The sequence below is a fragment of the Athene cunicularia genome (assembly GCF_003259725.1).
Source record: "Athene cunicularia isolate RWA chromosome 3 unlocalized genomic scaffold, athCun1 chr3_part1, whole genome shotgun sequence".
NCBI lineage: Eukaryota > Metazoa > Chordata > Aves > Strigiformes > Strigidae > Athene > Athene cunicularia.
This window is the reverse complement of record NW_020799097.1, coordinates 96,357,127-96,383,347: the sequence shown is the minus strand read 5'-3', so window position 1 is coordinate 96,383,347 and position 26,221 is coordinate 96,357,127. Positions and strand designations below refer to the sequence as shown.

Below are 26,221 nucleotides of genomic sequence, written 5' to 3'. Positions count from 1 at the left end.
AGCTTGTAGGGACCACCGCTGTTAAAATGTAGGTGCTAAGGTTAGACATCTCATGACCTTTGGGTTTCCATTATAGTCAGTAGAAAAGGTAGCTCCTTCTGGAGATGAATTCAGAAGACCTGTCTTAGATCTCTGCTCTGATGCGTCCCTTCTTTCTCCATGTTATCTAGGTAGCCAATGCTAAAAAAAAAAAAATCCTAACGTTGCTTTTTAAATAATGTGGCAAAACTTAGCATGTGGAAACACTTTCCAGTACTTGATAAGAGATATTACCATGAAGAGCAATAAGTAAAAAAGAAGAAGAGGAAATGAGCCAGAGTCCACCACAAAGCAATGAAATGACTTTTTGAAGAGAATGCAGAAAGTCCATATTTATTCTGGGAATAGAATGTAGATTTGCACATTGAATTGCGTGAAAACAATTGAGTATGAGAAGCTCTGCCTTTCATTTAGATGAAAATGAGGAAGGTGAGGAGCAAGTAACTTGCTCATGGTAACAGGGCCAGTGTGTAGCATATTCAGGAACTGCACTAGGTTTTCTTACATTCCCAGGTCATATTTGCTGTTGTACTTTGACTTCAGTGCAACTTTATCTAAGACTTATGTTTTCCTCTTATTCTATTAAATTGACAGTTTTGTAATGGATCTGTAGTTATTGTGAACTGCTAAATAGGAATCACAGAATTTGGCTATATGCTTTTTTTTTGTAAAACCGCAAGATTTGTCATAGTCTATCAGAAAGAACATGTCAAATTCAGTAGCAACTGTTCTTCATTTTGCAGGAAAGAAGGAATCTCTTCTACTCTATTCTATCCATTCACGCAGTACTTAATGTGAAGACATTCTTAGCCTGAACCTGCAGAAGTCAGTGCATAGTCTGACACATGATACAGAATGATCTTACTCAACATGCCTAATTATGAACTGTCAGTGGATCAAAACACCTGTCTTACCTGTTTTATATAGTTTAAATTTTTTTATTCATATATATAAAAGTAAATTTAGATTAGAATTTTCTAGTTCAAGACAATGTCTAGTTGATCATAAGTGTGTGTATATAATTTCAAAACTGAGCTACAGTGTTGGATATAATGAAGTAAATTCACATGTGATTTCTCTGAAAATGGTGCTCTCTTATGTATGTGTAGGTGAGGATGATCCTTTTACTATTCAATAACACTATAGCTTGTTGCATTGTTATTTTTCCAGGTCTTTACAAATAATTCTACATACTATTTACTTTCTTCTTCAGTTGTATTCCTTGCTAAAATAACTAATTGTTATTTCAGTTTGAGCTTTTTTGGGCACGTGATAGTATTGGAGTAATGCGTACGATTCTGTGTTCCATTACTTTGGAATATTGAATATGAAAAATAAAAATAAAAGAGGTGCAGGAAGATAGAGAAGGAAAGAATAAAAGAAAAATTATGTTTTCTGCCTTTGAAATACTTTCTGATAATTTTAGTCATTATTTTTCTTTCTATTTTGCTTGTTATGTTACCTTCATTGCATTCAGTGTAGATGAATTGAGTAAAGAAAAATGATTTATCTAGTTCTTGCCATGAGGTGGATCAGAATGAAGGGAAGGTGACTCATCTAATTTGCACAGTGGCACAAGATTCAGAACAGGTTGCTTTGGTATAACACCACATCTTTATCTTTGCATTAGCATAAGGCACTCTTACATAGGCAATAGTAAAAGAATACTGTATTTCCTTTCATATATGAGTATGTGCATGTACACGTAATATGAAACCCTGACTCATACTGATTTTATTTTCATATTACTAATATTAATAATTCTGCCTATTTAGGAAATACACAACTCAGAAACAGAACAAATTTAAGGCAACTAATATACTTTAAAATGTACTGTAATAATGTGTCCGTAAATTTAATATTGACTTAATTATTTTTACTTTTTTATTATTTTCTTTTTTATGGTGTTTACTTAATCAAAGACAAAGAATAAGTAATAAGAAAAAATGAATGAACGTAGTCAAGATCCATGGCTAGATCAGTGACATTTTGTTGGCATATTAGTGAAACTGCTCAGTGGTGTACATTCCATTAGGCTTGTTGCAATCACGTATCAAGGCATGTACAGTTTCGTGATGTTGTCTTAGTATTGCTTATTGCATAAACATAGAAAAAGTATCTAAGTAATCCATTTTTCTGTTAGTAATTCATATTTTCGTTGTTAATGGTATGCTGTCCATTATGTCATTAATATTTAGGATTACATAATATTGATAATTTGCTTACAAAATAACTTTTTTAAGACTACTTCCTTGAAGACTTTGAAAGGAAAGACTCATTTATGTTTCTTCCAGCAACCAACTTTGCTGTGTCGAGACACTATTTTGGTGGTTCCCAAGGGTGGCATCCTATTGCAGTAACTGGATGTTCCACCAAGTGATAGCAAGATCTCTGAAAATATTTTTGGATTGTGTGAGTTACCTAGAATTTTTAGTTTGAGAATATTCTCCTCAAGAGGGGACTGTTCTGCAAAAAATCACACTCAGGACGCTGTATTTGGAGAATGCCACGACATGAATTACAGTTTTAAACTGCTGCTAATACAAGTACAGAAATCCATAATCCTTAATTAATGTACCTTGTCAAGAGCACCTCTTGGATGCCAGAACCTCTCAGGTTTGTTTTACGCTTCTTCTCCCATACTACTTATAAGCAGATACTTTTACATTATAAGAATTTTCTCATGACATGTTAAATTATATTATGTAAATTTTGCATAGTAAGATCTGTCCAGACTATTATTACTATACCAACTTGTAGAATTCTTATTTTGCAAAGTCCACATATGTTAGTAATTCTAGGGAAATGTAATGCATACTAAGGAAATACGTGGTGAAAAATCCTGTAAATTTGCCCCTTTGGGCTGATTACGGTGAACTGAATCACATTTGTAATTTCTCTTTTATATCAGGTAACCCAGTTTCGTGTGCATTTTTCAAAAGTACAGTGTAATTTGTTACTACTGTCTTTACAAAGAGTGTCAGTAAAAGTGAGGCAAAATTGATATAATAAGAAGTTAAAAATCTGCTTAATATTGTCTACTACCTGTATGAAGAATAGAAAACAACGATGCTATAATGCATAGTGTTCGGCTTGAGTAATGATACTTGATGATTTTAGTGTGATGAAATAAACATTCTGGGTCTAGCTTCTTTTGAAATTTGGGAAAATTCAGATTTGTGTATAGATTTAAGTTTAGAGTCAGACTGTCCCCATTAAGGCAATCATCAATTTGATCATAAAATTAGTGTAGAAGCAGCTGGTTTTCTGTCATTGCTTGCACCAAGATTTTTCTTTCGTGGTAATAATGACATAGGTAAAGTGAACCCTGAAGAAATAATATGCAAAATAACTTTACTAAAACTCAGTTTTCCTCATGTGTATTTTAGAAGCTATTTTATATCTTAGAATCTAATTAAGTCTCCTCTGAAATTTTTTGAAGGAATATAATTTGAGTACCAGTGAGGTCATTCCCTTTGTAATGGAAAGGACCAAAAGGATCCCAAGAATGCTTATGTTTGACAAATTATCTGGGTTTGTGTGAGCAACGAGGTTCAGTTTTAATTAATGGAGTTTGGTGTTGCAGTCATTTAAAAGTAAGACTTACAGTTTCTCCTGTATAATTCTGTAGATAGATGAGGAAATCAGTCATCACGTAGTAAAATAAAATATGATTTGCAAGCTACACAGCAGTGTTGTCTTAATTATAATCCAGTCTCTAAATTCTTAGGCAAATCTATATAAAATTAATAGAGAATATTTCCTGTAATCTTTAAAATGGTTCTTCTGTAGTACCTGAGTGACTACTGAAATCACAGGGGCCTTTGAGATGTTCTTAGCAAAATGTTTCCTCTTAAAGTCTATATTCATATACAGTTAGCAAGTCAGATCTTTTATGGCAGCCATCCACTTTAATCGATTATGTTTCCATGCTAACCTTTTTTGTGCAAGAATCCAAATTATATTTCCTTGAAACAATACTTTGCTTATAATTTTAAAAACATTTGCAGAACTCTTAATTTTACATTTGTACATGATAACTCTTGAGAATGGGATATTCAAATCCAACTTCTATTTCATTTCTCTTGAGCTCTCTGGTAGCTGTTATTGAAAAATTGAACTTAGAGAAGTAAGTAGATATCCAAAGGGTAAGTTTGTAGACAGCTGACCTACTCTGTACAGCAGTACAACTCGTGCCAAAGGTACAAGGCCTGTATGTTATTTAGAGTGCTAAAGAAAGGGCCAACACAAGATTTTCCTGTGGCTGATGATCTTGCATTTGAAAGAGGAGCTCTTTCAAACTCCACTCTCTGAAACACTCAAGAGCTATGCAAAACACTGTGGGAATTTTCTTCTTAGCACCAAGGAACAGTCTGTAGGAGTAGCCATACACTCTGAAATATGGGTTCCAAGGACTTCAGCACAGGCTGCTGGTCAGGCATACAGACAGAAGTACTGGCATTTCCCTGGGTTTCAACCCTCTAGCACACCTAAGCCATCAGGTTTGAAGATACAATCAAAAATTGCAATATATTATCCTTCTTATGTCATTGTGTTCTCCCTTTCTCTTCTGCATTTTAACCCAGCCAGGACCACTGTTGCGATTTATCAGTTGATATTCAGGGCATGACCCATAAGCACCCTCATCTATTCCCTCTCCTTTCTCATCTAAAACATGTCTCTGCTCTTTTTTTTCCCCCTTTCCCTCCGGCTTTAGTTCAGGTGATATTGTTGGCCAGAAGTATGCTGAACCATTTAGACACACAATGGGACTTTGCTGGGCTGTGCCCCTCATTACCTGCACAGGGTCCGACGCTTTCTGTTAGGAGATGAGGAATCAAAAGACAAAGCAGGTCTCTGTTAGTCAGCGTGTGCCGCAGCAGAGCAGAGTCTATAGCTCTGACTTCACTTATGGACGTCTTCACCCTGGACACATGCACTGTTTCCCATCCATATTTTCTCCAAACGTTAAACCATCTGGGAAAGTATCCAGGAACTCTGCTGCATTTAGTGCAGCAGACATAGAATTGTTCATTTGGAAGTTTCTCAGACCTGTCTCCTGGCATCTGTCACCGTGTTTACAGTACTGCCTGGGGTCAGCTTGACGGGGAATGTGCACCGAGGCTGCCGTGCGGGGAAGAGGCAATAGTTACCAGCGACTCTCCAGGTACAATTTGAAATTGTTCCTGGTCTGCCGGGTTTGGTTGCAGTTCTGTGGCTGAGAGCAGCCTAGTAGATAGGAAATGTGCTATCTTACATATTCTTCAACTGAGCAGGTGGGGCCTGTATATGCCGTCTAGTTGTGGGAGGGGGAAACTGTCTCTAGCCTTGAGCAGCTCTCCATGTGAATATATGTAGAGACAACTCATTTTGAAAAGGCTTGGTTGCTGGAAACATTTTTTTATTTACTGTTTTAAAGAAAGATTAACTAATTGTTGTCTAAAAATGTAGATTTAAATACCAAGTAATTATAATTTATTACCAAATAATATCTCTAATGTGCATCAGAAATAAGATACAGAAATCTAGTTCTTTTAATATTTTTTCCAATTCCATGGCAGTCCTGATAGGGGGAATACTTACCATACAGATCTTCTGATACACAATTTTGTGGAGTGATATGCTTTTATTAGCCAGTCCCAGGGAAACTGGCTGCATCTCCCTTGTTTCCTTGTGTAAGTGTGAATGGGATATGCGTACTATTGCAAAGGCAGCCACAACATATTGCAATTACAATATTAACTGCTCTGAAATATGAACAAAAGAAAACCCAGGTATTTTGGAAAATGTATAGTAAAACCTGGCCTTGGTAGAGTACTAGTCTACTATCTGTTGGTATGCAACTTATTTATGGCTACAGAAGATACATACTCTTCTTGGATCTAAATTTTCTGTTCTCTACTTTATCATTGGCTCCATGGAAGCCAGTGAAGTTATGCAAAGGTTAAATCAGGGCAAGATTAGAGTCAGGATTTTCACTCTGCAAAATTATATATACAAGGTTAATACTAGGTTATGAAAAAGCATGTAAAATAAAACATTGAACCTTATTACATGTTTAAATTGTATTATATGTATGTTCGTATCTATGAACTGTTAGATACTATGGAAAGCATTCAGGATAGGTTTACTTCGTTTTGCGGTTTATAAGGATTAACAAGATAGTGAACATGAGTTTTAGTCATGGTGACTTTTATATGGTTTCATGATATGACCATCTGTCTAATGCAGCAGACATTACCTACAATTCTCTTAAAATGATCCAGTGTCTATCATAAAAAGTGAGGTTGTTTTCTTTTTAAAGGAACAGCATGATAGCACTTGGCGGTACGCTCCAGTTTACTAGCTAATAGGTCAGACAGGCTAAGATGGCTCTTCTGCCCAAACAGAAGGGTTGAATGCATTGCTTCTCTCTTATTTCTGAAGTGTGTAATCTAGTTCCACAGACCATCTGCTTGGTTGCTCTAATATTTCTCCTCTTTATCATGCCTAACAAAAATAAGGTATACAACAATACCCAGGGGATAATTGGAACAGTGCCCTTAAGCTGCATTTGTGTATTTTTTCCCATTTTCTTGTTCATCCATTTTAGCAATAGATATATAAATCCACTTCTTTGCCTTTCATATGTTTTCATATTTAATCTTCTTTTCTAAAAGAAAGAAAAGTTTTATTGCCCTAATAAGCATTATTGCAGCAATATTAATGTGTTCTCTGGCACATATGTTCCCAAATTTGTGGTCAGTAATGGCTTTTTATTGGAATGGTTTGTTTCAACAGTTTGCAGCTGAATTAAAAAAAATAATGTGATACTGAAATGTGATATTGCTGCTTTGCTGAGATTAAATACTTGTATTAGTCTTGATTTTGAATTTTAAAATCTCAACACTATATAGAGGTTACCATTATGTAATGCCCCTCTATAGCATAGGATAGTTTGAAATTCCTGTAGCATGCATGTCAATTCAGCAGAAAGAATAGTTTATATTATGGTATGTATTTAATAAAGAAAACCAAAAGAGAAAGCCCAAGCTGAACCTTTGGAATTGTTATTAGATAAGAAGAACACATTTATACAGACAAGCTGGCATGGATTCTCAGAATGTAAGTCCCAGAATGTTGTTTAAAAAAGGATGGCATAAAAACATTAAGTCAAAATTTAAGTCAGATGGTAAATCTGTAAACAGACTTGCGGGGTTCATTCTTGTGCTGTGATTATGAGATGAAGTGAACGTACATGGTGCTGCAGCGGTTGGGGCGGTGTAACACTTCCGAGCCACTCTTGTGGCAAAAGAAGCCAAGAGGACAGAAGGTGAGTGGTGATTGCATTGGTCATGTCAGGCTGGTCCTGGGCATTTTGATACTGGCAGACCTGTCAGAGCAATGTCTGCCTCCAAGGACATTTAATGAGGCAAATTCTGCTGGATGCTTTGGAAGATACTTTGGAGCTATAGTTGTTGAAAGAGATGTTAGTAGTAGTAATTCTGCAGACTATTGCTTCCTATAAGGACTCTGGGAAGGAAACAAATACATGTATACATTGGTGGATTTATATATATATGGTTAAAAACCTAGTTTCCCAGATGTACTTCTAGGTAATAAATGGAAAGCATTCAAGATAAGCATTTGAAAAACCATTATCCCAGTGCCACATTTTCATTGTTAACTGTTTCACTCAAGTCCGTGGAGCCTTGACACTATCGAATCTGCCACCTTTGTTTTCTTTACTGTATTATTCTGTGTATGGAAAGTGCAGAAGTAGTATGCAATTAGGTACAGAATTTCTGTTAGAGGATATCAGGGAAGTGTCACTCTTAAGTCTCCATGTCTCAAAGAGTTATCGCTCTTCTCATCTTACTAAAGGTTCCCCTATGCTATTCAAATTTTTCTTAGTTTCTTTATTGTATTGTCAAAAAAGCAATAAAACAAAAAAGGATTACAGTTAATGGAAACTTTTTATTTTATGTCATTTTTGAGACATAAAAGTGGGCATGGCTAAATGGGAAATCACAGGACCCTCTAGACAGTGGAGACTATACTTTTGCTTGCGTTTTGTCACTCTCATGTTTCATGTCAAATTCTGAAATAACAGTTCTTGTTGTTTAGAGTACAAAACATGGTAATCTTAAGTGGGTATTTACAGCTATTTGGTCCAGATACTTTACAATGATGCTAATGCATAATGTCACTGAAAACAGGGTACCTTCTGCTTTTCTGTGGGTGTTAAGATTTCAAGGTCAAATTAAGTCTGAAACTAAGAAAGAAAAAAAGGAAAGGGAAGACATATGTCATACCTACTGCAACCATTTTTGCTGTGAACATCGTATTTTTTTATTAGGGAAAATAATAAAAGGAAAAGAAAGATTATTCTAATTTTTTTTTTTCCTGCAACACTTTGGGGTAAAATGTGTCAGCCTATGCACTTCAGATTTAACTTTACTGTGGATCTGTCTTCCTTACCAAATGGATTGTAATTTTCTGAACCTACCTTTCCACTTGAGGCTAATCCTTTTGGGAAGAGGTAATTTTCTTGTTTATCTTAATTGACGTGTTCCCTAAATTTCAATCTCTACATTAACTTGACCTTAATTATGTGGCCTTATTGATAAAATGAAGGCTACCCAGGCAAGCTCCATGCATGATTAATATTTTTCCCTGTGTTTCTAACGATTAAAAATCTGAACCCTCTTCCTAATCTTTATTTTCAGTCATTTCTAAAAATGAGTGTATAGAATATTTGTGGTGTTTGTTGGTGGTTGTTTAGTTTCTAAAAAAATGAGTATTACATGTGAGATAGATACTTTGATGTAAATCTGTATATTTCTATGTTTCTCTGTAAGAGAAGTATGCTTTGATATTGTAAATGCCATAATTTAGTCTTGATAGGTTTCTTCTGCTTTTTTTTTTTAATTTTTTTTTTTTGTTATTTTTCTCCAGTCAAACATGCATTGCATACAGTAATAGATTGTTGAAAGTTGAAAGTCTTCTAGCACTGCTGGACTTAGCAAGCCCTGGGGTGTGAAGCAGAATAAAAACATAATAGGAAAAAAAATAGACTAATATATAGTTGAATTTCATACTTAGAAAAGACAGCTTGTACAGCTTGAACCTAAAACTGATGTTCAGATAGACTGAGATAATCTTAAAATTTGAGCTGCTGAGTCATAGCTTATAATCGATATTTGTTTGAATAACATTAAAAGAAATACTTCTAATTTGAGCTATGGGTTACTACTGACTTTAACTTACAGCAAACAGTAAATGCCTAAAATTCATGTGTTACAAGTTAATTCTCGCAGTCACAGAAGGTTGAGCAGTCTTGCAAGTAGGAGAGGACTTCATGCTCCAGGTGTTTTTGTCTTGTACAATTAAGTTGTTAGAAAGAGACTACAGTACTGTAGGAGAATCTAGCACTGCTGTTAGTAACGTTCCCAGCTAGTCACTCTAGTCTGTGAATAAATATCTTTCTGACTGCACAGGATGATAATTGCTCTGCCTGCACTTTCTTTGGCACCTACTTAATCTCATCTGAAATGATTGATAAAAATATTTTTGTACTGATGTTGAACACTTCTAAATTATATAATGATTTTTGTATTATTTCACATTTACTCTGAAGAAAGTTCAAGCTAAATTGAGTTTCACTGCTGTCAGTATCTTTATTAATCAGAATAGGAAAAGTATGGTGTGTTTCCCACCTTTTTGCACAAGATCGATTTTTAAAGCAAGACTTCCTTTTTCATTTTTGGAGTGATACGGAGACTTATGTACGAGGATATCAAGTAACTGACTTCAAACAGAAGACAAATTCACTAAAGTGAAAATGATTGTGATAGTTCTCTAATTTCCCCCACAGTGTATGTAAAACTGACTTTTAAAGTGTTTAGTGGATAATGGATCATGTAAGGTCAGTACTAGCCATAGCTGTTATGGCTATTATTTTCTCCTTTCATGGGAGGGTGCTCAGCAAAATGAGATTGTCACGCTCTTTTTTTTTTGAGAGGACAGCGACAGACAGTTAAAAGCCTCTTCATGTAAGGATGTTATTTCATAAAGACACCAGCACTGGATTATCCCCTTCACTTTAAACTTCTGCCAGCTTGTACAAAGAGATAAAACAAAATAGCCCCAATCCCAGGGGTGGAGAAGTGCTGGCCAGATCTGCCCATGTCCACAGCTTTCATTTTGATTAGTCACATGTGAGGAAAATTCACTTAGGCTGAGAGGTAAATTTAATACCAGTTATGCCCATGCTGTTCATATCACAACCATTTTCACATGATGCCACTTAATTCCCTAAGAAGCAGAAAGGTAAATCGGTGGCTGGCCAGCTAAGGTGTCATAATGCATTAGGACCAGGGCTCGCTGCAGGGGATAATGGTTCTGATTGCTGTTGACTCATGTCTCCACCAACTGCCTCATGTAAAATAAGTGACATTTAAAAGGCATCAAGATGTGAGAAGAGGTAAAAAAAAAAAAAAGAAGAAAAAAAAAGAAGAAAAAGCAGAGTACTAAACTTGCCACTTGAACATAAAGTCCCTTTTTCACCCTAAGTAGTATAAAACTGATAACTCAACATGCCATAGGTGACCTGCACTGCGCTTTGAACTTCCTGTCTTGTGTTTTTAGAGGAAATCTGTAAAATTGCTTCTGGGAACTGCTCCAACATGTTATCATTTATTTCCCATTTAATTTTTTTTTTTTTACTTTTATTTTTTTGCCTTTGGATATCAGTCTATTCATCTTTTAAAAAGCTTAAGGCTGAATCAAGTTAGGCAATGGCATACAACAAGAGGCAGACTAGTCTCTGAAGGCCCATTTAAGTCTATTTTTATAAAGAGAATCAAATTCCAGTTTACAGTAAGCATATGCTTCAGTTGACATCTGTTTCTAAGACTTGGATGCTTTGTTTGCATAACAGGCACCAATAAATGGCCTTGTTTTAAGTCTGCTCACTCGGTTGTATTTGGGTTGTTCAGCTGGGGATTTGAGTTGCAGCTGATCCCCTACCGCTCATAGCAGATACGAAAGGGAAGAAAAAAATCTGAGAAACCCAGTCTTATTTATTAACGCAGATTTCAGTATTTTCAATGAACCACTTTCCTTTTGTTACATGACTACTAAATTCCTGTTTGAAACACAGAGAAGTGTTTCAAAGTATCATATTAAAGATAATAAAAAGTTTGGGGTTTTAATGTTTTATTTGATAGCATTTGTATCTTTCTCAGCTGACAAAGCCCGGTGTTGTGAAGAACATATAATGCTGGAAATTAATTGGATGATACGTGTAAGAAATGCATTTGTTTTGGCAACATATGATTACATAATATAGTAAATTTTTTTAAATTGTGTTTTCTTTAAGTGTTCTTGCCCTACTGATGACGCAGTCTAAAATATTTTGTAAAATTAATTCCATCTTCTTTCTTGGGAAACTAATTCTGGGCTTCTCAAGGAAAAATACAAAAGTATGTGTTGCTTCTATAGCTTGCAGAATGTAAGCCTGTCTCTGTGAGGTGATGCATTCTGTTGCAATTATATATTTCTCTGATATCTGTGATACAATAGAAATACATTGCTACGAAACCTAGGAAATGTCTGTAAAGAGTACAAAAATGTATTGGTAGAATCACAACTGTATAATTACTTTGCTTAATAACTACTGTATTTTTTTAAAGCAATAATATCAGCACTGATTCCTTTTTAGTGTTTTGAACTTCCTCCCACCTCTAAATTATAGTAAAGTGCTCTCTAGTAGTGTACAGAATATGTAACATATTTCAAGTGGATTTACTTATCAACTTTTTCTAGTGGTACCAACAGCAGTAGTGTGAAATATATCTACTCCATTTACTCTTATCCATTGCACCTACTTTCTTTTTCCCTTTAATTTTTATATATGGTAAAAATTTCATTGAAGAGAGATTTTAGATGACAGGACTGTAATTTTAAACCCAATAGAAGAGGTGTAAGCAATTTGAGCTTAGCTGAAGCATAATCTTAGGTTGTCAAGAAGAAACCCATTCTCCCTATGCTAATCAATCAGTATATCAACCGACCAATCATCTCCTCAGCTTAGCATATATCCTAAGGTTTGATATATCTATTAACTGCCCATCATGCAGCTGGTCTCCGGTTGATGAGATTCCCCCTATCTTGGCATTTGGAGGCAGACAACTGAGCTATCACAGCCTCAGATAAATACTAAAGTGGAGATTTCAATCCTGCTCCTGATAGCAAAGACAATCCAGGAATATAGAACATATTTTCAGAAAAGAACACATAGAGAATTACATTTTCAACAGTGTGTTATATGTGAAAATTGCATATATTTCATGATCCTTTCTTCCTCTACCCCCCTCCCTTCCTCAGAAGTAACAGGAAATTACACTTTTATTGTGACTCAAACTCTTAACAGGAAAAGAGAACAAGAAAGTGCTAAAATTTGTTGTTAACTGCTAATTACTATAATGGCAACATATAACTACTTTTTTAAAAAGTGTTTTCCCTTTTTATAACTGTGCTATTACTTTATTGATGGAGAGCTATATGAAAATAATGTCACAACACATTTAATCCTTAAGGAGAAAGTTTGAATTTCAGAAGATTATACACCTGCCTCTCCATTTTTAAAGTCTGAGCTCAAAACTCATCAAGAAAAAACATTATCTAGGTATTGAAGAGTCTACCTGCTAATATAGGAGTTCAGCATGCAAATTTAACATAGTGTTTCACAGTCTATCTGTGAAAGAAATGCTACAGAAACTGATGACTTACAATGTTGGCTTTGCCATTAGTAAAAATCTCCCTCAAAGATGCAAAAATCTGCCTCAAAGATTAAAGTGGCACAGGTTAAATATTGTAAAACCTTGCTACTCCCTAGGGAGAATCCTAGGATCACCCAAGGGTTCACCATGGAATAAAACACATAAGGGAAAAGTTTCCCACTCGGATTGCAGTGACAAAAGATGGGACCCAATTACTGTGTTGGTGTACGACAGCAATCCTGAAGTCGGAGAGCTTGTGCTCACTTTAAGAATTTGATCAACCTTTTTTCAAGACCTACTAATGAGAAACCTAAACACGTTGCTATGAGGTTAGCTCATAGGCTCCTTCATGCTTTAATTTAATTAAATTGGGTGTAATGATTTGCTTTGGTTTTGTGCCTTTGTTTCTGGGACTCAATCCACTGGATGTTCTGAAATACATTCTTTCAACACTGAAAAATGGCATAAGTCCCTAAGCTATATATCTTAGTCAAAGCACATTATTCTTGACCTAAGAGCACTTCTGTGTCAGAGCGTAAGAGAGTAAATGTTTATATAGCTCTACAACGTTTTTCAGCAGAATTCTTGTAGCACCTGTGTTGCTCTTTTGCATTATTTATGCCTTGTGAAATAAGAATGTGGTCAGTTAGGTCATAGTTTATTACAGTAACATGGGAAATGTGAAAGTAATCAGGAAAAATTGGTTGTTAATATTTCAGGCCACTTTGGAGACTAAATTCTACTCTTATCACTTTTGTATCCTTCCTTAACATAACTCACTGAAACAGATTTCCTGGGAGACATACCCTTTGATTTGACTCTACAAAATGATCCAAAGCAGTATTATTAGCATATACTAATATAATGAAGGCCACTTAGTTTCTCAGAAAGACCTGCATATTTCAAATTCAGGGCTGTTTCACTGGCTGGGACACACTGGCATAATACCACATAATACCAGCCGAAGATCTGGCCTGTTGTATTTAGTGCTCATGAAAAGTGCCAGATCAACAGCTATGGTTCTTGAAACCTGTTCAGGCAAAAAAGCAGCTGTGAGCAATGGTAGTGTAAGTTCTCTTGTGTTGCCCTAGGAATGTCAAACTTGACCTGGAAGGATCTGAAGGATCTTTGTGCTTATTTAATCCTTAGCCTTTCAAAAAAAACACCAACCTTTAAGTATTTTCCCTCAGTATAAATGATACTATTTGCCTTAACTCTTACAGTCTAAATTCATATGGAATGTAGGTCTGTAAATAGATGAGGTGTCTGAGAGCGGTTCATCCTTGTGCAGCGTTCTCACTTAAAGAACTCATTACAAATCTAATTCCATGTGAGATATGAAAACAAGGTTTAGTAATGTTGGGAGATTTGGGGCATCTGCTGCAGGATGGTTGCCAGTAGTGTAGACTTTAAAAAATTGCTCTCTTAGCACCTGTTGAAGATACCCCTGGAGAAAGAATCAAGGCTTATTGAATATGGCAACCTAAGGATTTAATTTAAGAATATATAGGATGCATGGTCAGCTTTTGGCAGTATGTGAAGTTTCAAGCACCAAGGTACACTGTTTGTTAGAGAGAGATGATCCAAAGCCTTCAAACTGAACTGTGCACGCAATTATTATTTCCACTTGCACACAATTAATATCTCCTGGCAGCGCAGAGCAGATGATTCTAATAGTTTGGTAAATTATGTAGAATGGCAGAGTTTGATAAAGGAGAAAAATACTGAATTAGAAGCTACTAGGAACAAAAAGTTATTGTCTTTGTTTAGTTAATCTGATGGGAAAAAAATAAAAAACAAACATAAGAAATCCAAGCTCTAGACACCACTTCTGAACATAATGAAAATCTCCCAAATAAATTCCACTTTATTTTTCTTGAGCACTACATAAGGGTGCCTAGATCAGTTACCCAAACTTCCATGTTCTGTATCAAATATTTGAGGAAGCAATATTAGTAACAACGCTTAATCTACAGGTTTTACCTTCTCTCCCCATGATATGTCTGTAAAAAACAAACAAACAAACAAACAAAAAAAAAAAGCCAACCCAAAAAAAGCCATTAAAAAAAAACACACAAAAAAAATCCCCGGCCAACTAGTATCCTCACTTCATCTATAGACAAAAGTGAAATTAAGATATTGGAATTGACTAGATAGAGGTATAGGGCTACAGCTGAGATACATTTGATTATATCTAGAAGCTATTGTGAATACTGAAAAAAAGCATTTATTTAATTGAGCTGTCCAACTATTTGTCTGAAAAAAAAACCTTTCTGTATAGCTTTCTGTTTGTGAAGCAAATAAATACACATGCACTCAAAATTTATTGTTAAGTATTTAAACGGTACAGTTCAAATATCACTGAATATTTTTTTTCTACACTTCCCAGAATGAGTGCTCATTTAAATCAGATATTATGAAAACCGGATGACTAATCCTAAATTCAGGTGTACTACCACTCAGGCTAGGCAGATTGCTAGTTGATCATGCTAAGATGCTCCCTTATCCATTATTGGATCTGAAAAAGAGGAGGATTAAGAATTATCTGACTTCTCAGTTAATGTGCAAATCATCTAAAAGCTCAGCTTAGAAAGGTCTTAGAAAGCCGAACAGCACTAAAATAATAATAAAGTCTTAAGAATTTTTAATAATATAAATGTGCCATATCACATTTTTAGAGTGAAAATAGAGTTTTATGGTTTATATCTCAGGTGGTCTTTTATCTCCCTCTTACCTGTTTTTGTAATTATATATGAAAGTCTTATAACTCTATTTTTAATTTAAAAATTTTATTGCAATTAGAAATTGTCACTTGGGACAAACTCATGCTGCTGAAACAGTACAGAATTATATTACTTTCAGGCAATAGTACAAAACAATTTGATAAGTATCTTTGGAAATGAGCATTAATATTAATCTATCTACTTTTAACAAAGCATGAGGGAGGGAAGGAAAAGTGTATCTCAAGCAATACAGTTGTATAATATATCTATGATCTTTGCAGGGTTTTTTTTCTTTGATACTTATTTCTAGTATCTTTCTCTGCTGTTGCTTATGGTGAAAAAATTCTTCATTGAAAAGATTGAAATACTATTTTTCTATATTTTCAAGGGACGGGAGAGTCTGTGAACCAGAAGGCATCTCTTAATGTTCCTTCTGCATTTTTAGGCTAGTGCTGCTGTTTGCTATAGCAATATTTGTTTTATCACTTCTATCATTCCAATATGTATACTTGCCTTTCAAAATCTATGAAAAGTATTTAAAAAGAAAAGAGAAAATGCTAGTATTTCAAAACCCTATTATAATGCATTTTCAAATATGTCAGACACATCTTTGTTAAAATTAAACCAAGGATTGGTTTTGAGCGAATAGCCCTATATCCTTACAGATGCTGTGGATGGATGCATCTAAGCTGCTTATTATATTGATGGGTTTTGCTGCTCTGCAGCAAATGAAAACAGGCAGCTGCTTCCTCCATCAAAGCAAAAAGCAGCCTGAGTTTTTATTAAACGAGTGTTCATTTCTTCTATTGCCAAAATTCTTACACAAAACAAAAGAGCAGTTTTAGCACATTATTGCTTAACTAGACATGAACAACTGACAGCAAGTGATAAGCCTGTCTGCTTTTCACAACTGGTAATCATTTTTGGAATAGATGTTTTAATATAGTTGAATATAAAATTTTGTAATTTACATCTACAATGGTACATAAATTTATAGATCCAGTTTTTTGCAGGAGAATGAAGGCTATAATCACAAAAGGTTTGTTCCAGTGTTGTTTAATTTTTAATAACTATTTGAAAACTAGGTAAAAAAACCCACACAACACAATCAAATTCATTCATTTGAAAAAAGGATGTTAAAGACAATCATACAAGTAGATTTGTACAGTTTGCTGATTTTTCTTATGGAAGAGATATGCGTACATTTACAGCTTTGACTTGTTACTGTATTTCCACATCAGTTCCACCGAGCCTCTTAAGTTTGTGCTCTAAAAGAAATTTGCAGATTGCAGACCATCATGTTTCCCTCCTAGTCATGAATAATAATGAGAATGAAAGTGAGAGATACAGTGCTGAGGCCATTTTGCCTAGGCTGAAGATCTCAGCCAGTGCTTATACATATTTTTCAGTGATCTGAATATCATGAATTCTGCTTTAGATTGAGAGACAAGAGTTTCTATTAAATGTATGCGCATAGGGAAAAATGGTTAGATGTGTTTTTCTTTATAGCTTCTATTTCTTCTGGTGTTCTTGTAGCTTTCAAACTCACTTATAGCATTCCTGCTGTGGAAAAGTAAGCTAGCCATTCTCCGTGCCTCAAATTACTCCACTGAACTTAAACGGTGATTTGCCATGTGCAAAAGTCAGGTGCAGTAAGGCACAGGTGTAAGATGGCACTCTAAAGGCTATTAAATACTTTTTTTTTTCGCACTGGGTGGATTTATCACTGGAGTTGCTTGCTTGCAAATACACTTGGGGTAAATATCAGAATGCAGAGCCTCAGATTAGACAATTGGACTTTCAAAACAGGTTAGCTCTTACGTTGACGTTTGATGTGGTCGAACGTCCAGAAGGGCACAGTATTCTGTAGTCGTTCTCCTTTTGAAAATCTGCTCTAATTAAATTTTATAGGAAAATAGTTTTCCAATTCCAGGCACACCATCTGCAACCAACTTCGTAACGATGACCCCTCTTTTATCTGCTTTTGTTGCAGATGGGTGTGAACTTAAACTTGAAGATGCAAGTTTGGAAATAGGGGGGTTGTGTACTGCAAACAGAATGAAATAGATGGTTTTTTTCAGTCGGCTTTTTCCTCACTTAGCAATTTCCTCTCTTTCTTCATTTTACTAAAGTGATCAGTCCTGCCTTTAGATTATTGTGAAAATAATTTTCTGTGGAAAGTTTACACTCTTCAATACATGCATTTTATGGAAGATAAAATGTGAATATTTGTGGTATTAGTTCCTTGCTACATGTGTTTATGTTTTTCAGATTCAATACACCTTAGGTGGCATCTTAGATAACCTGGATTACTGATTATCCTTTCATCTGTGTCACATTTTGCATGCTGTGTGAACAAGTGAATGGAAAAAAAAAATCTTTACTTTCTGACCATACTAAGCAACATTTTGTATGATAAAATTATATTGAAAAAGGACTTGAGATATGGAGTTTGAAGAAGATTGAGCGCTAGAAGAATTTTTGAGAGCTATCCATGCAAACTAACTACAGCAGTACAAGTAGTCTTTACTCAAGCAATTACTCAAATTAGAACAAGCATGTTATATGTTACTAGCAAGGTATATTTGGCAGACATACACTGCATCTGCTTTGTACTTTGTCTTAATTGTGCTATTTATAATTTCATCTTTTTTCTTTGACATGGAACTGAATTTTAGTGCTGCACTGACATAAGGGCTCATAATACTGGTTAGAGCCTTATTTTGAAATTTACTCCAAATCACTGTGCTGTTGAACCTTGATTCTGACCTGCTGTCTTATTTCTCCAGGACCTCCAGCAGGTGTACCCTTCTTCTTGCTACACACGGTGGTGGTGATCCACACTAAAACTAACCAGGATAAAATCATCAAACTTAACCTTCCCTTGTGACTTGAATATAAGGCATGGTCAGTGGAAAAGTAAGGTTAGATACTGTAAAATTAGGATTGTAATGATGCTACAATAAGAGTAGAAGGACCTTATTTTAAACTCCTAGAATTCCTTATGTTCTATTTTTAGAATAGCCTGTTCCAGTAGATATCTTAGTTTGAGGGATTTTCCATCCACTCTACAGTCTTTTAGCAGAGATGGGGAATAATTGCCTGTCTGGATAGGTACTTAATTTGAACACCTCTGCACAGTCCATTCTGATTCTGGAGGTTTTTCTACTCCCCACCAACAATGTGACTTGGTGTCAGGAGGGATAATTGTTTTCTTAGGGTCAGAAAACAATTCATCATTGCTCAGTGTGATTGTTGGTACTTCTTTTGAGACATTATTAATCTCTGCTCATTATCCTTTTTCTCCTCTTGCCTTGATTCATATTAAAGCAAATAAGGTGACTTCATGTAGTCAAAATTAAATTGTCTTTGCTTTTGAGGGTTAAGATAGGATTTGGGCAAAATTTACTTGAAACTTCGAATGAATAGAAAGACATCTCACAGTTCAATAGTGCAAACAAAAGACAAAAATTTTAATTGTCTGTACATGTAGCCATGTGAAGTGCTAGAAAAAAGTGACAAAACTGTTTGGCTTATCTTGGAAGGGAACTTCTTAAATCTCCTAGCACAAGTGAAGCAGTTGTAGGACAGCTTTATACCTTATGCTCAGAGCTTCAAGGGAAGGTTCCCTTGTCAACTCCAGTTGCCCCTTTGTTTCCTGTGTGTAGCACTGGCAGACAGCAGAGCAGAGTTCCACTAATCTTGCGCTATTGCAGTTAACATAATCAGTAGCTACTGTGACTTCTTTGTACCTGTGGAGCAGTGCAGAGGCATAATAGCTCCAATAATCAAAATTCTCAGCACTCTAGAGAATTCTCTAGAGAGAATTTTCTAATCACATGCTGTTCTTTAAGAACTTCACATTAGATCTCAATATTTGTTTTCTAAACGTGTGACGGCATTCTTTATAACATATCGTAAAAAGCTACAGAGGAGAAAAATTAAATTTATTTTTAAATTTAAAACTGTATAAGTTGTTTCTGGTAGAAAATATTCTGTAATATCGTACGTGATTCAACATTTTTAGATTTGGTGCAGAAGAAACATGGGGTTTGTGTTGCTTTGAACTAGTGGTGCTCCACCTGATGGTTAAAACAAAACACTCTCAGAAGGCTGTCTATGCATGATTTAGTCCACCTAGCTTGAAGGTTGCTTTAAAAGAACTGTTGTGCCATGGCCAGTGCGGAAGGACCAGACACCTTCTGATAGCAAACACTATGAGAGTAATAAAACCAACTTAATATATGTGTTCTTAGCATTACTGTGATTTCTGTTAGTGTTGTTCCTCTATAGGTGTCTTCTTTGGTTACATCATACCCCAGGGTGTTAGGATGACTCAGGTTTTTTTCTTGGCCTTCCCATAATTTCATACTGTGTGTTTAAGCAACTTAATCTGCCTCTGTCTTCTAGTTTGATTCCTAATGTGCAAAACTGGGACAATAGAAATCCATGATGTCATCAAGTTCTTGTGAGGTAGACTCCATTACTATGGCGAGATTTCATAATGTGGTGATAAGTGCTGGAGAAATGCCTGTATGTTGTATGTCTCTGCATATATAGCATTTCTCCATCCATCATCATACTATTTAGTGATAATGCTTTTCTACCCCTTCTACTGTAGTAAGTATGATGAAGCTGTCTGGAAATAGACCATCGCTCTTATGGCACATTTGTAGTGGATGTCCTACTCCATCCTAATGGTGAAAGGATACTTGGCAAGAATTGAAATGCAGGCAGGTGTTGCTCTGTGAGCACTGTCTCTCTCTCTCATGTCTTCAGACATGCCAAATCACAGTCCTTCTTCAGGCTTTCCTTGAAACACCAACACAACTTAATTTTTTTGTTTGTTTCAGTAGACATTCCAATGTTTTCTGGCAACTATTCTCTGTTTTCACATTGTATTTATATCAAAGTGATAAAGATTTTTAAAACCTCTGAAAAATGTTGCAAAATATTTATTTTTGCAAAAGGAAACTCTTATTTCTCTCTGTTTTGTTGTACAGTGAGATTTTTAACCCCTCTGTCTAGCATATTTATAGCCTTTTAAATACAAGCCCCATTTAGGGGCCTTTTGATATTCTTTTGCCTATACAAGTATAAATTGACTATAATTTGTAAGTAATTGCACATGAAAATAAGTACCCATTCAATGTTACGTATTTATAATCAAATTCAAAATTTAAAAATAGAATAATTTTAAATAAATATTTTAAGTATGTTGACAGGAAACAATCCATATCCATATGTATGTGTTTTCAGGAGATAAAATATGCTTTTCACAACTTAGTACTAGTTGTTAACTCATAGGAATTGCTGCATTTCTGCATTACAGCTGTATGCCTTCTAACAGAAGCAGAACTATCTTACACTTGCAACTTCAAAATGTAGGTCATTGTGTTGGTGAATGTAGGTCAGAGTGAAGGGGAAGAAGACAGAATGCAAACTCCTCCACGTGGATCTTTAAGCTTATCCCTGTTTTGAAGGTAAAGAGGCTTACCTACCTGTTCATGCACAAAAAGCTTTTCCTTTTACTAAAATTAACGCAGGTATTCTGCCTTCTCGGCTTAGCTGGAAGCAGTGTGTGCTTCCACACTTGAGACCTGTGCTTGTAAAGGACCTCCTGACTCCTGCTTCTTTAGCTGCCAAGCCTCTTGTATCACTGCTGAGGTGATACTTCCTTCCCTGTGGGGGAAGGGAGCGGGGAGGAGAGTCGCCTGCATTGCTAGCATCTGCCTGAAGAAAAAGCATTGTCTTTCCAAAGGTGCTTTACCCTTCTCTCAGCACAGAGCTATCTGATACACCTGCAGATTCAGCCGGTATCAACATTGTAATGGTAGCAGGGGAAAGAACAGTGACCCCTCATAAAAGATTTAGTGACACCATTCAAAGTGCCCTTTCAATAATAACCGTAGAAAAGTGAGAGACATTTGACTGAGGGTACTGAAAACTCAGATGCTGAAGGATTTTACTACAACTGACAAGTATTTTTAAAACTCACTCAGGCTAAAAGTTTGCTATAAAAGAGTTTAGGTTTTTTGTGTTTGTGGGTGTGGGGTTTTTTTTGTAATGTGAGATATAAGTATTATAAATGGTATTAAATTAACCGTGTCTTCACTAAATATTAAAAAAGTGCTTTTATTGCTTGAGTATACACCAGTCACTGCAAACTGAAACATTCTTTATATTATACACTAAAATATTTAAACAGTTATTATATTTATTGCAAAATCTGTCATTTTAGCATATTTCAATGCTCAAAAGCATTGAAATGCTCAAAAGAGAGATGGAAAATCCTGTACAATTCTTAGTGTATGTTTCACTGAAGAATGGGTAGTCGTGTGTGAATATTTTATTTTAACCCTTAGGAGGTCTAAGCAAAAGAGCAAATTCACAAACATCTAGTCAGTCTAAACTGTCATAAACAGGACAAATAGCAATACTGCTTTAGTGTTTTTGTCATACATATGTATTGTCACTGTTTTTTTTACCTTTATGATCTTTGTCATACAAAAGTAATATGCAGTGTTTTGGCCAAATCCTGTCTAGGCTTTTGCTTGATCTGCATGCAGACAACACATTCATAAGTTTTCATTGTTTATCACTATAATAAGGGTAGTTCAGAATACTTACTAGATGGAAAAGAATTACGTATTTGATGGTTGCAGTCAGCCCCTAAGGGATTTAAAAAGAAACAGTTTTTCTCTCAAACTTCTATAAAATATGTGGGTGATGTTTTTAAAGTCTTGAGAATTAAAAAATTGTAAAAAATGGCTAAAAGGATGCGCATGCATAATAGGCTGCATGGAATTCAGTTTACCTGTCTAGAAATATCTAAAGGATGCTCCCACATGTTTGTTTTTAAGTTTACTGAAACCACTGAAGTGTCTGTAGTTCATAATATTAAGTTTCTGTAACAGTAATTCATAATGCTGTGTGTTGTGGGGGCAGGCAGGCAAACCCTGGGTTTTGCCTGTGGATAGACATGTAAGCATGTTTTTTCATTGCTAAGCAACAACAGATGAAAAACGCACACAGCTGTAAGTTGGCCACATGTGCCTTTGTTCATCCTCCCTTAACTTTGGGAACCTAACTCAAGTGCCTGAATACGAGTCGGTTTTCTACAGGCTCCCTCCAGTAATGGAGACTGATGCCTGCAGGAGAGCGTGCAAGCCACGCAGGATCTGTGCTGCCCTTTCTGTGGGCCACAGCACTTCAGTTAGTGATCAAGTGAGGTGGGAAACTGGTCTGACAAAACAGCATGTTTCATGAGTGAATCCCGTTGGAGGGATAAATTTGCATGGATGCCCCCAACTACTTGCCAGGATTGACAATGACTGGTGTAAGTTTTATGATGGAAGCTTATCAAGTCATGTATAATACAGATTAGGTAAAAAAAGCATGATTACTTGTGTCTTGCTGTATGAGAATTAGAGGGCCTCAAATAATGCAAGGATTCGAGTACAAAACAAGAGCAAGGAGATGTTTCTTTATACAGCACAGTAAAACTGTGATGCTTCCTGCCACAGATGTTGCAGCACTGTAAAGTTTACTGCAGTCCGCAGAACAACTAGAAAAATCCTCTGGTGACTATTAAAGAGAAGTTATCACTAGTGTCTCCTCTCCTCCTCAGGAACTTCCTGAGCTACAACTAAAAACCATGCTGCATTATTTCCTTAGTCCTGTATTTGTCCTTAGCATGGTTGCTGGTCAGGGTCCCTTGCAGTCAGGCTGATGCCTGACCCAACAAAACCTAAGAGATAAACACAGTTTGCTGTTCATGTCAATGCCCAAATGTCAGAAGTTTCATAGAAATAAATTTTATATAACTTTTAATGTCGACAATTGTATTCATATGTATAGATCTCTATGTATGTATATGTGTGTGTGCGTGTATCTATAAAGCAAATTTCTGATCATCAGTCAGGATGAAATCTATGAAATATTCAGTTTCAATGCTTAAATCAGAAGTCTTCCATTAAATGTTTGATTTGTTTCTTTATTCCATGGTGTTATGGCAAATTTAGAAAATGAAACAGTTGGTAGAGGTCTGAAAATGGTAATATGTATTCAAATGTTATTTTAGACAGAAAAAAAATTATTCTGTTCTAAGGGGAATATCTTTGTTTTATAGGTCTCTGGCCATCCGAAGAAGTGCTGGCTTACTACTGCCTAAAGCACAATGAAATATTCAGGTACAGAGTTAAACATAAAAAGATATTTTCCAATCTGTTAGTTTTATTGTACCTGCATGGTAAAGATTGCTATGATTTAAGTCTTCAGGTTAAATTTGAAATGTTCAAGGTGAAAGCATGTTGCTCTTAAAGAATTCTGAGCTGCCTTTGGGTACTAATATTGCACAGCAAGCTTTCTGCTATATGTCAAAGACTTTTGATTTCCACTCAAGGCGTTTTATTTCACTTTGATTTTTGGGAAACAAAAGTGAAGCTCCAATCGATCAGTACTGATTGTGAAGGTCAGCAAAAATAGAAGACATTCTTTAAACTGACATCTGTTGCAAAAGCAAGCAAAAGTTTACCTGGTAAAATACATAATAATCACTGCATATAACGATGGAGGAATTTGCACCTGTATTTAAGTGTTGTGAAACAATTTTAGACTGCACCTTTTTTTTTTTGTTTTTTTTTTTAACATTTTCTAAACTTGTAGAAGGCTCTAAAAGGAACGCCTAAAAATAAAATCCATCCTGCATCCTCTCTCTTTCCCCTTGAGTATACAGAGCTTTGCACTTGGAAATCCTTGAAGTTTTATTGTCCACAGGATGAATGGGGTGCAAAAAAAGCCATTATAACAATACATTTGGAGGCATAAATTGTGTTCCGAGTGAGGGTGCAAGGCTAATACCAAGTAAACCAGCTTGGACTATACAAAATCCCTCAGTCTGTGTACATATGGTGTTGGTAAAATAGGGAAGACCAAGCTATAAGTCCCTGCCCCTTGTAGCAAAGCTGAAAGTGTATCAGCTGTGAGCTGGTTCCGGCAGCTTGCTCAGACTCCTGTGTGAAATCAAAGACCTGGCACCAAAGCGTGCCCTGGTACATAAAGCCTCATTTCTACTCCATCCGCCACCTGAATGAATTAGGGGAGGCAGCTAACGCACCTAATCTGGTTGCTGCTGCTCCTTCCTCCAAGTTTAGCTGGGCACTACATTGTGTGACTTTTGCTGATGTAGTGGTGTCCCTGTAGCACTTTGCCGTCCAGCCCCTTACTGTGGCTTATACGCTCTGCTTGTTCTCAGAGTCTCTTCACAGCAAACCTCCCTGTGCTGCTCACTGAAAGGTTATTTTCCGAGTTTGGGTATGCGAGCCTAGATACTCAGAGACAATGATCAGCCAAACTTCCGTGGAGGAAAGGGGCAGTTTCACGACCTGATTTCTCAGGATTACGCCCTCTCAACAGTACACTCAGAGTAGAGATTCTTGTTTTAATTCTCATTGATAAATGTCACTAAATATTACCTGATGGATATGATTTTTAAAATTTGCTAGTGAGAGAACTTTGCACTGAAATGTATTTATATACATAAATATGTATGTCTGTATGTGTGCATGTATATGCTTATATGTTATATATATATATATACAGATTTGGCTTAAAATGCACTAAAAACCCCACACTAGATACTTTCTGTTTATTTCAGTAAACATGACTCTTATAAAGGATTAAATACCTTGTAAATCTTATATATATAGCCACGTATAACTTTTAATATATGACATATATGGTTTTGAAAATGTAAAACATATGTGAGGAAGAACCTATAATCATTCTATTTAAACCACAAACTGCAAATTCCCTAAATCTATTTTATATTCTCGTTGGGTTTGTGTACAGCTTGTTCCTTTGAACCATGTGTCCGTCTTTTGTCTCATTTCCATTAAATAGGACAACTAGACTTTTTTTTCAAATAAATTTTGTGGAATCTAAGAAAAATAAACCTATCCTGCCCAGACAGTGAACATAGGTCATACAGCCTAGTCCACTGGCCTCAGTGGACAAAGCATCAGCATTTGTATACTGATATAGCATCCTAGAGGCTTTTTCTAAATACCAGTGTCGAGTGAGTAGGGAGGTAATACTTTCACATAAAAGTACGTTTTCAAATGTTGGTACTTTAGAGGACAAGAAAAGGTGCACCAAGAAAAAATCGGTTTAGCTGAAATTCCATTTTCTGCCTGTCGATGGAACGTTTCTGCCAGCTGCAACAGTTGCTGCAGATTTAGCTATAAAGCAGCATGTTCCTAAACTGAGGCTCTGCCTTGCCCTAGACGCCGCTTCACGCAGTTTCGGCGCGGGGTCAGCACCCCTCCCTCCTTCCCTCCTGGGGCAGGACTGTGGCTCTGGAGGACATTCTTTATGCCTCCCCCTGCAAGCTCCCATCCGGCACGCTCTCTGCTCCAAATTATATTTCACATGCACGCCTTAATAACAGCGCAGTATGGTCTAAGTTAAAAGCAGCCTTTTAGACCATGTATTCAACCCTCTGCTCAGGCTCAGTTTAGGCTCTTGACACTAACTTCGTTTACTTTTCTGTGGCTTAACTGTTTGCTGTTCCCATCGTTGTTCATAACAGCATTGTTTGTAGGTCACTTGCAGTTTTAAGTGCTAATTGAAGGATTGGATTTCTTCATGTGTAATTGTTTTGTGGTATACAGCTTGTTTTAAAACTTCTCTTTT

General features: G+C 35.9%; 1 protein-coding gene across 1 annotated transcript in view; it reads left to right on the top strand.

Moving 5' to 3' along the window:
* Positions 1-26,221, top strand: part of CAMKMT (calmodulin-lysine N-methyltransferase) — a 215,763-nt gene that overhangs the window by 148,947 nt on the left and 40,595 nt on the right. The window contains exon 4 of the mRNA XM_026844616.1: positions 23,658-23,718. Within this exon, the coding sequence (XP_026700417.1) occupies positions 23,658-23,718 (61 nt within the window). The remainder of the gene's footprint in view (positions 1-23,657; positions 23,719-26,221) is intronic.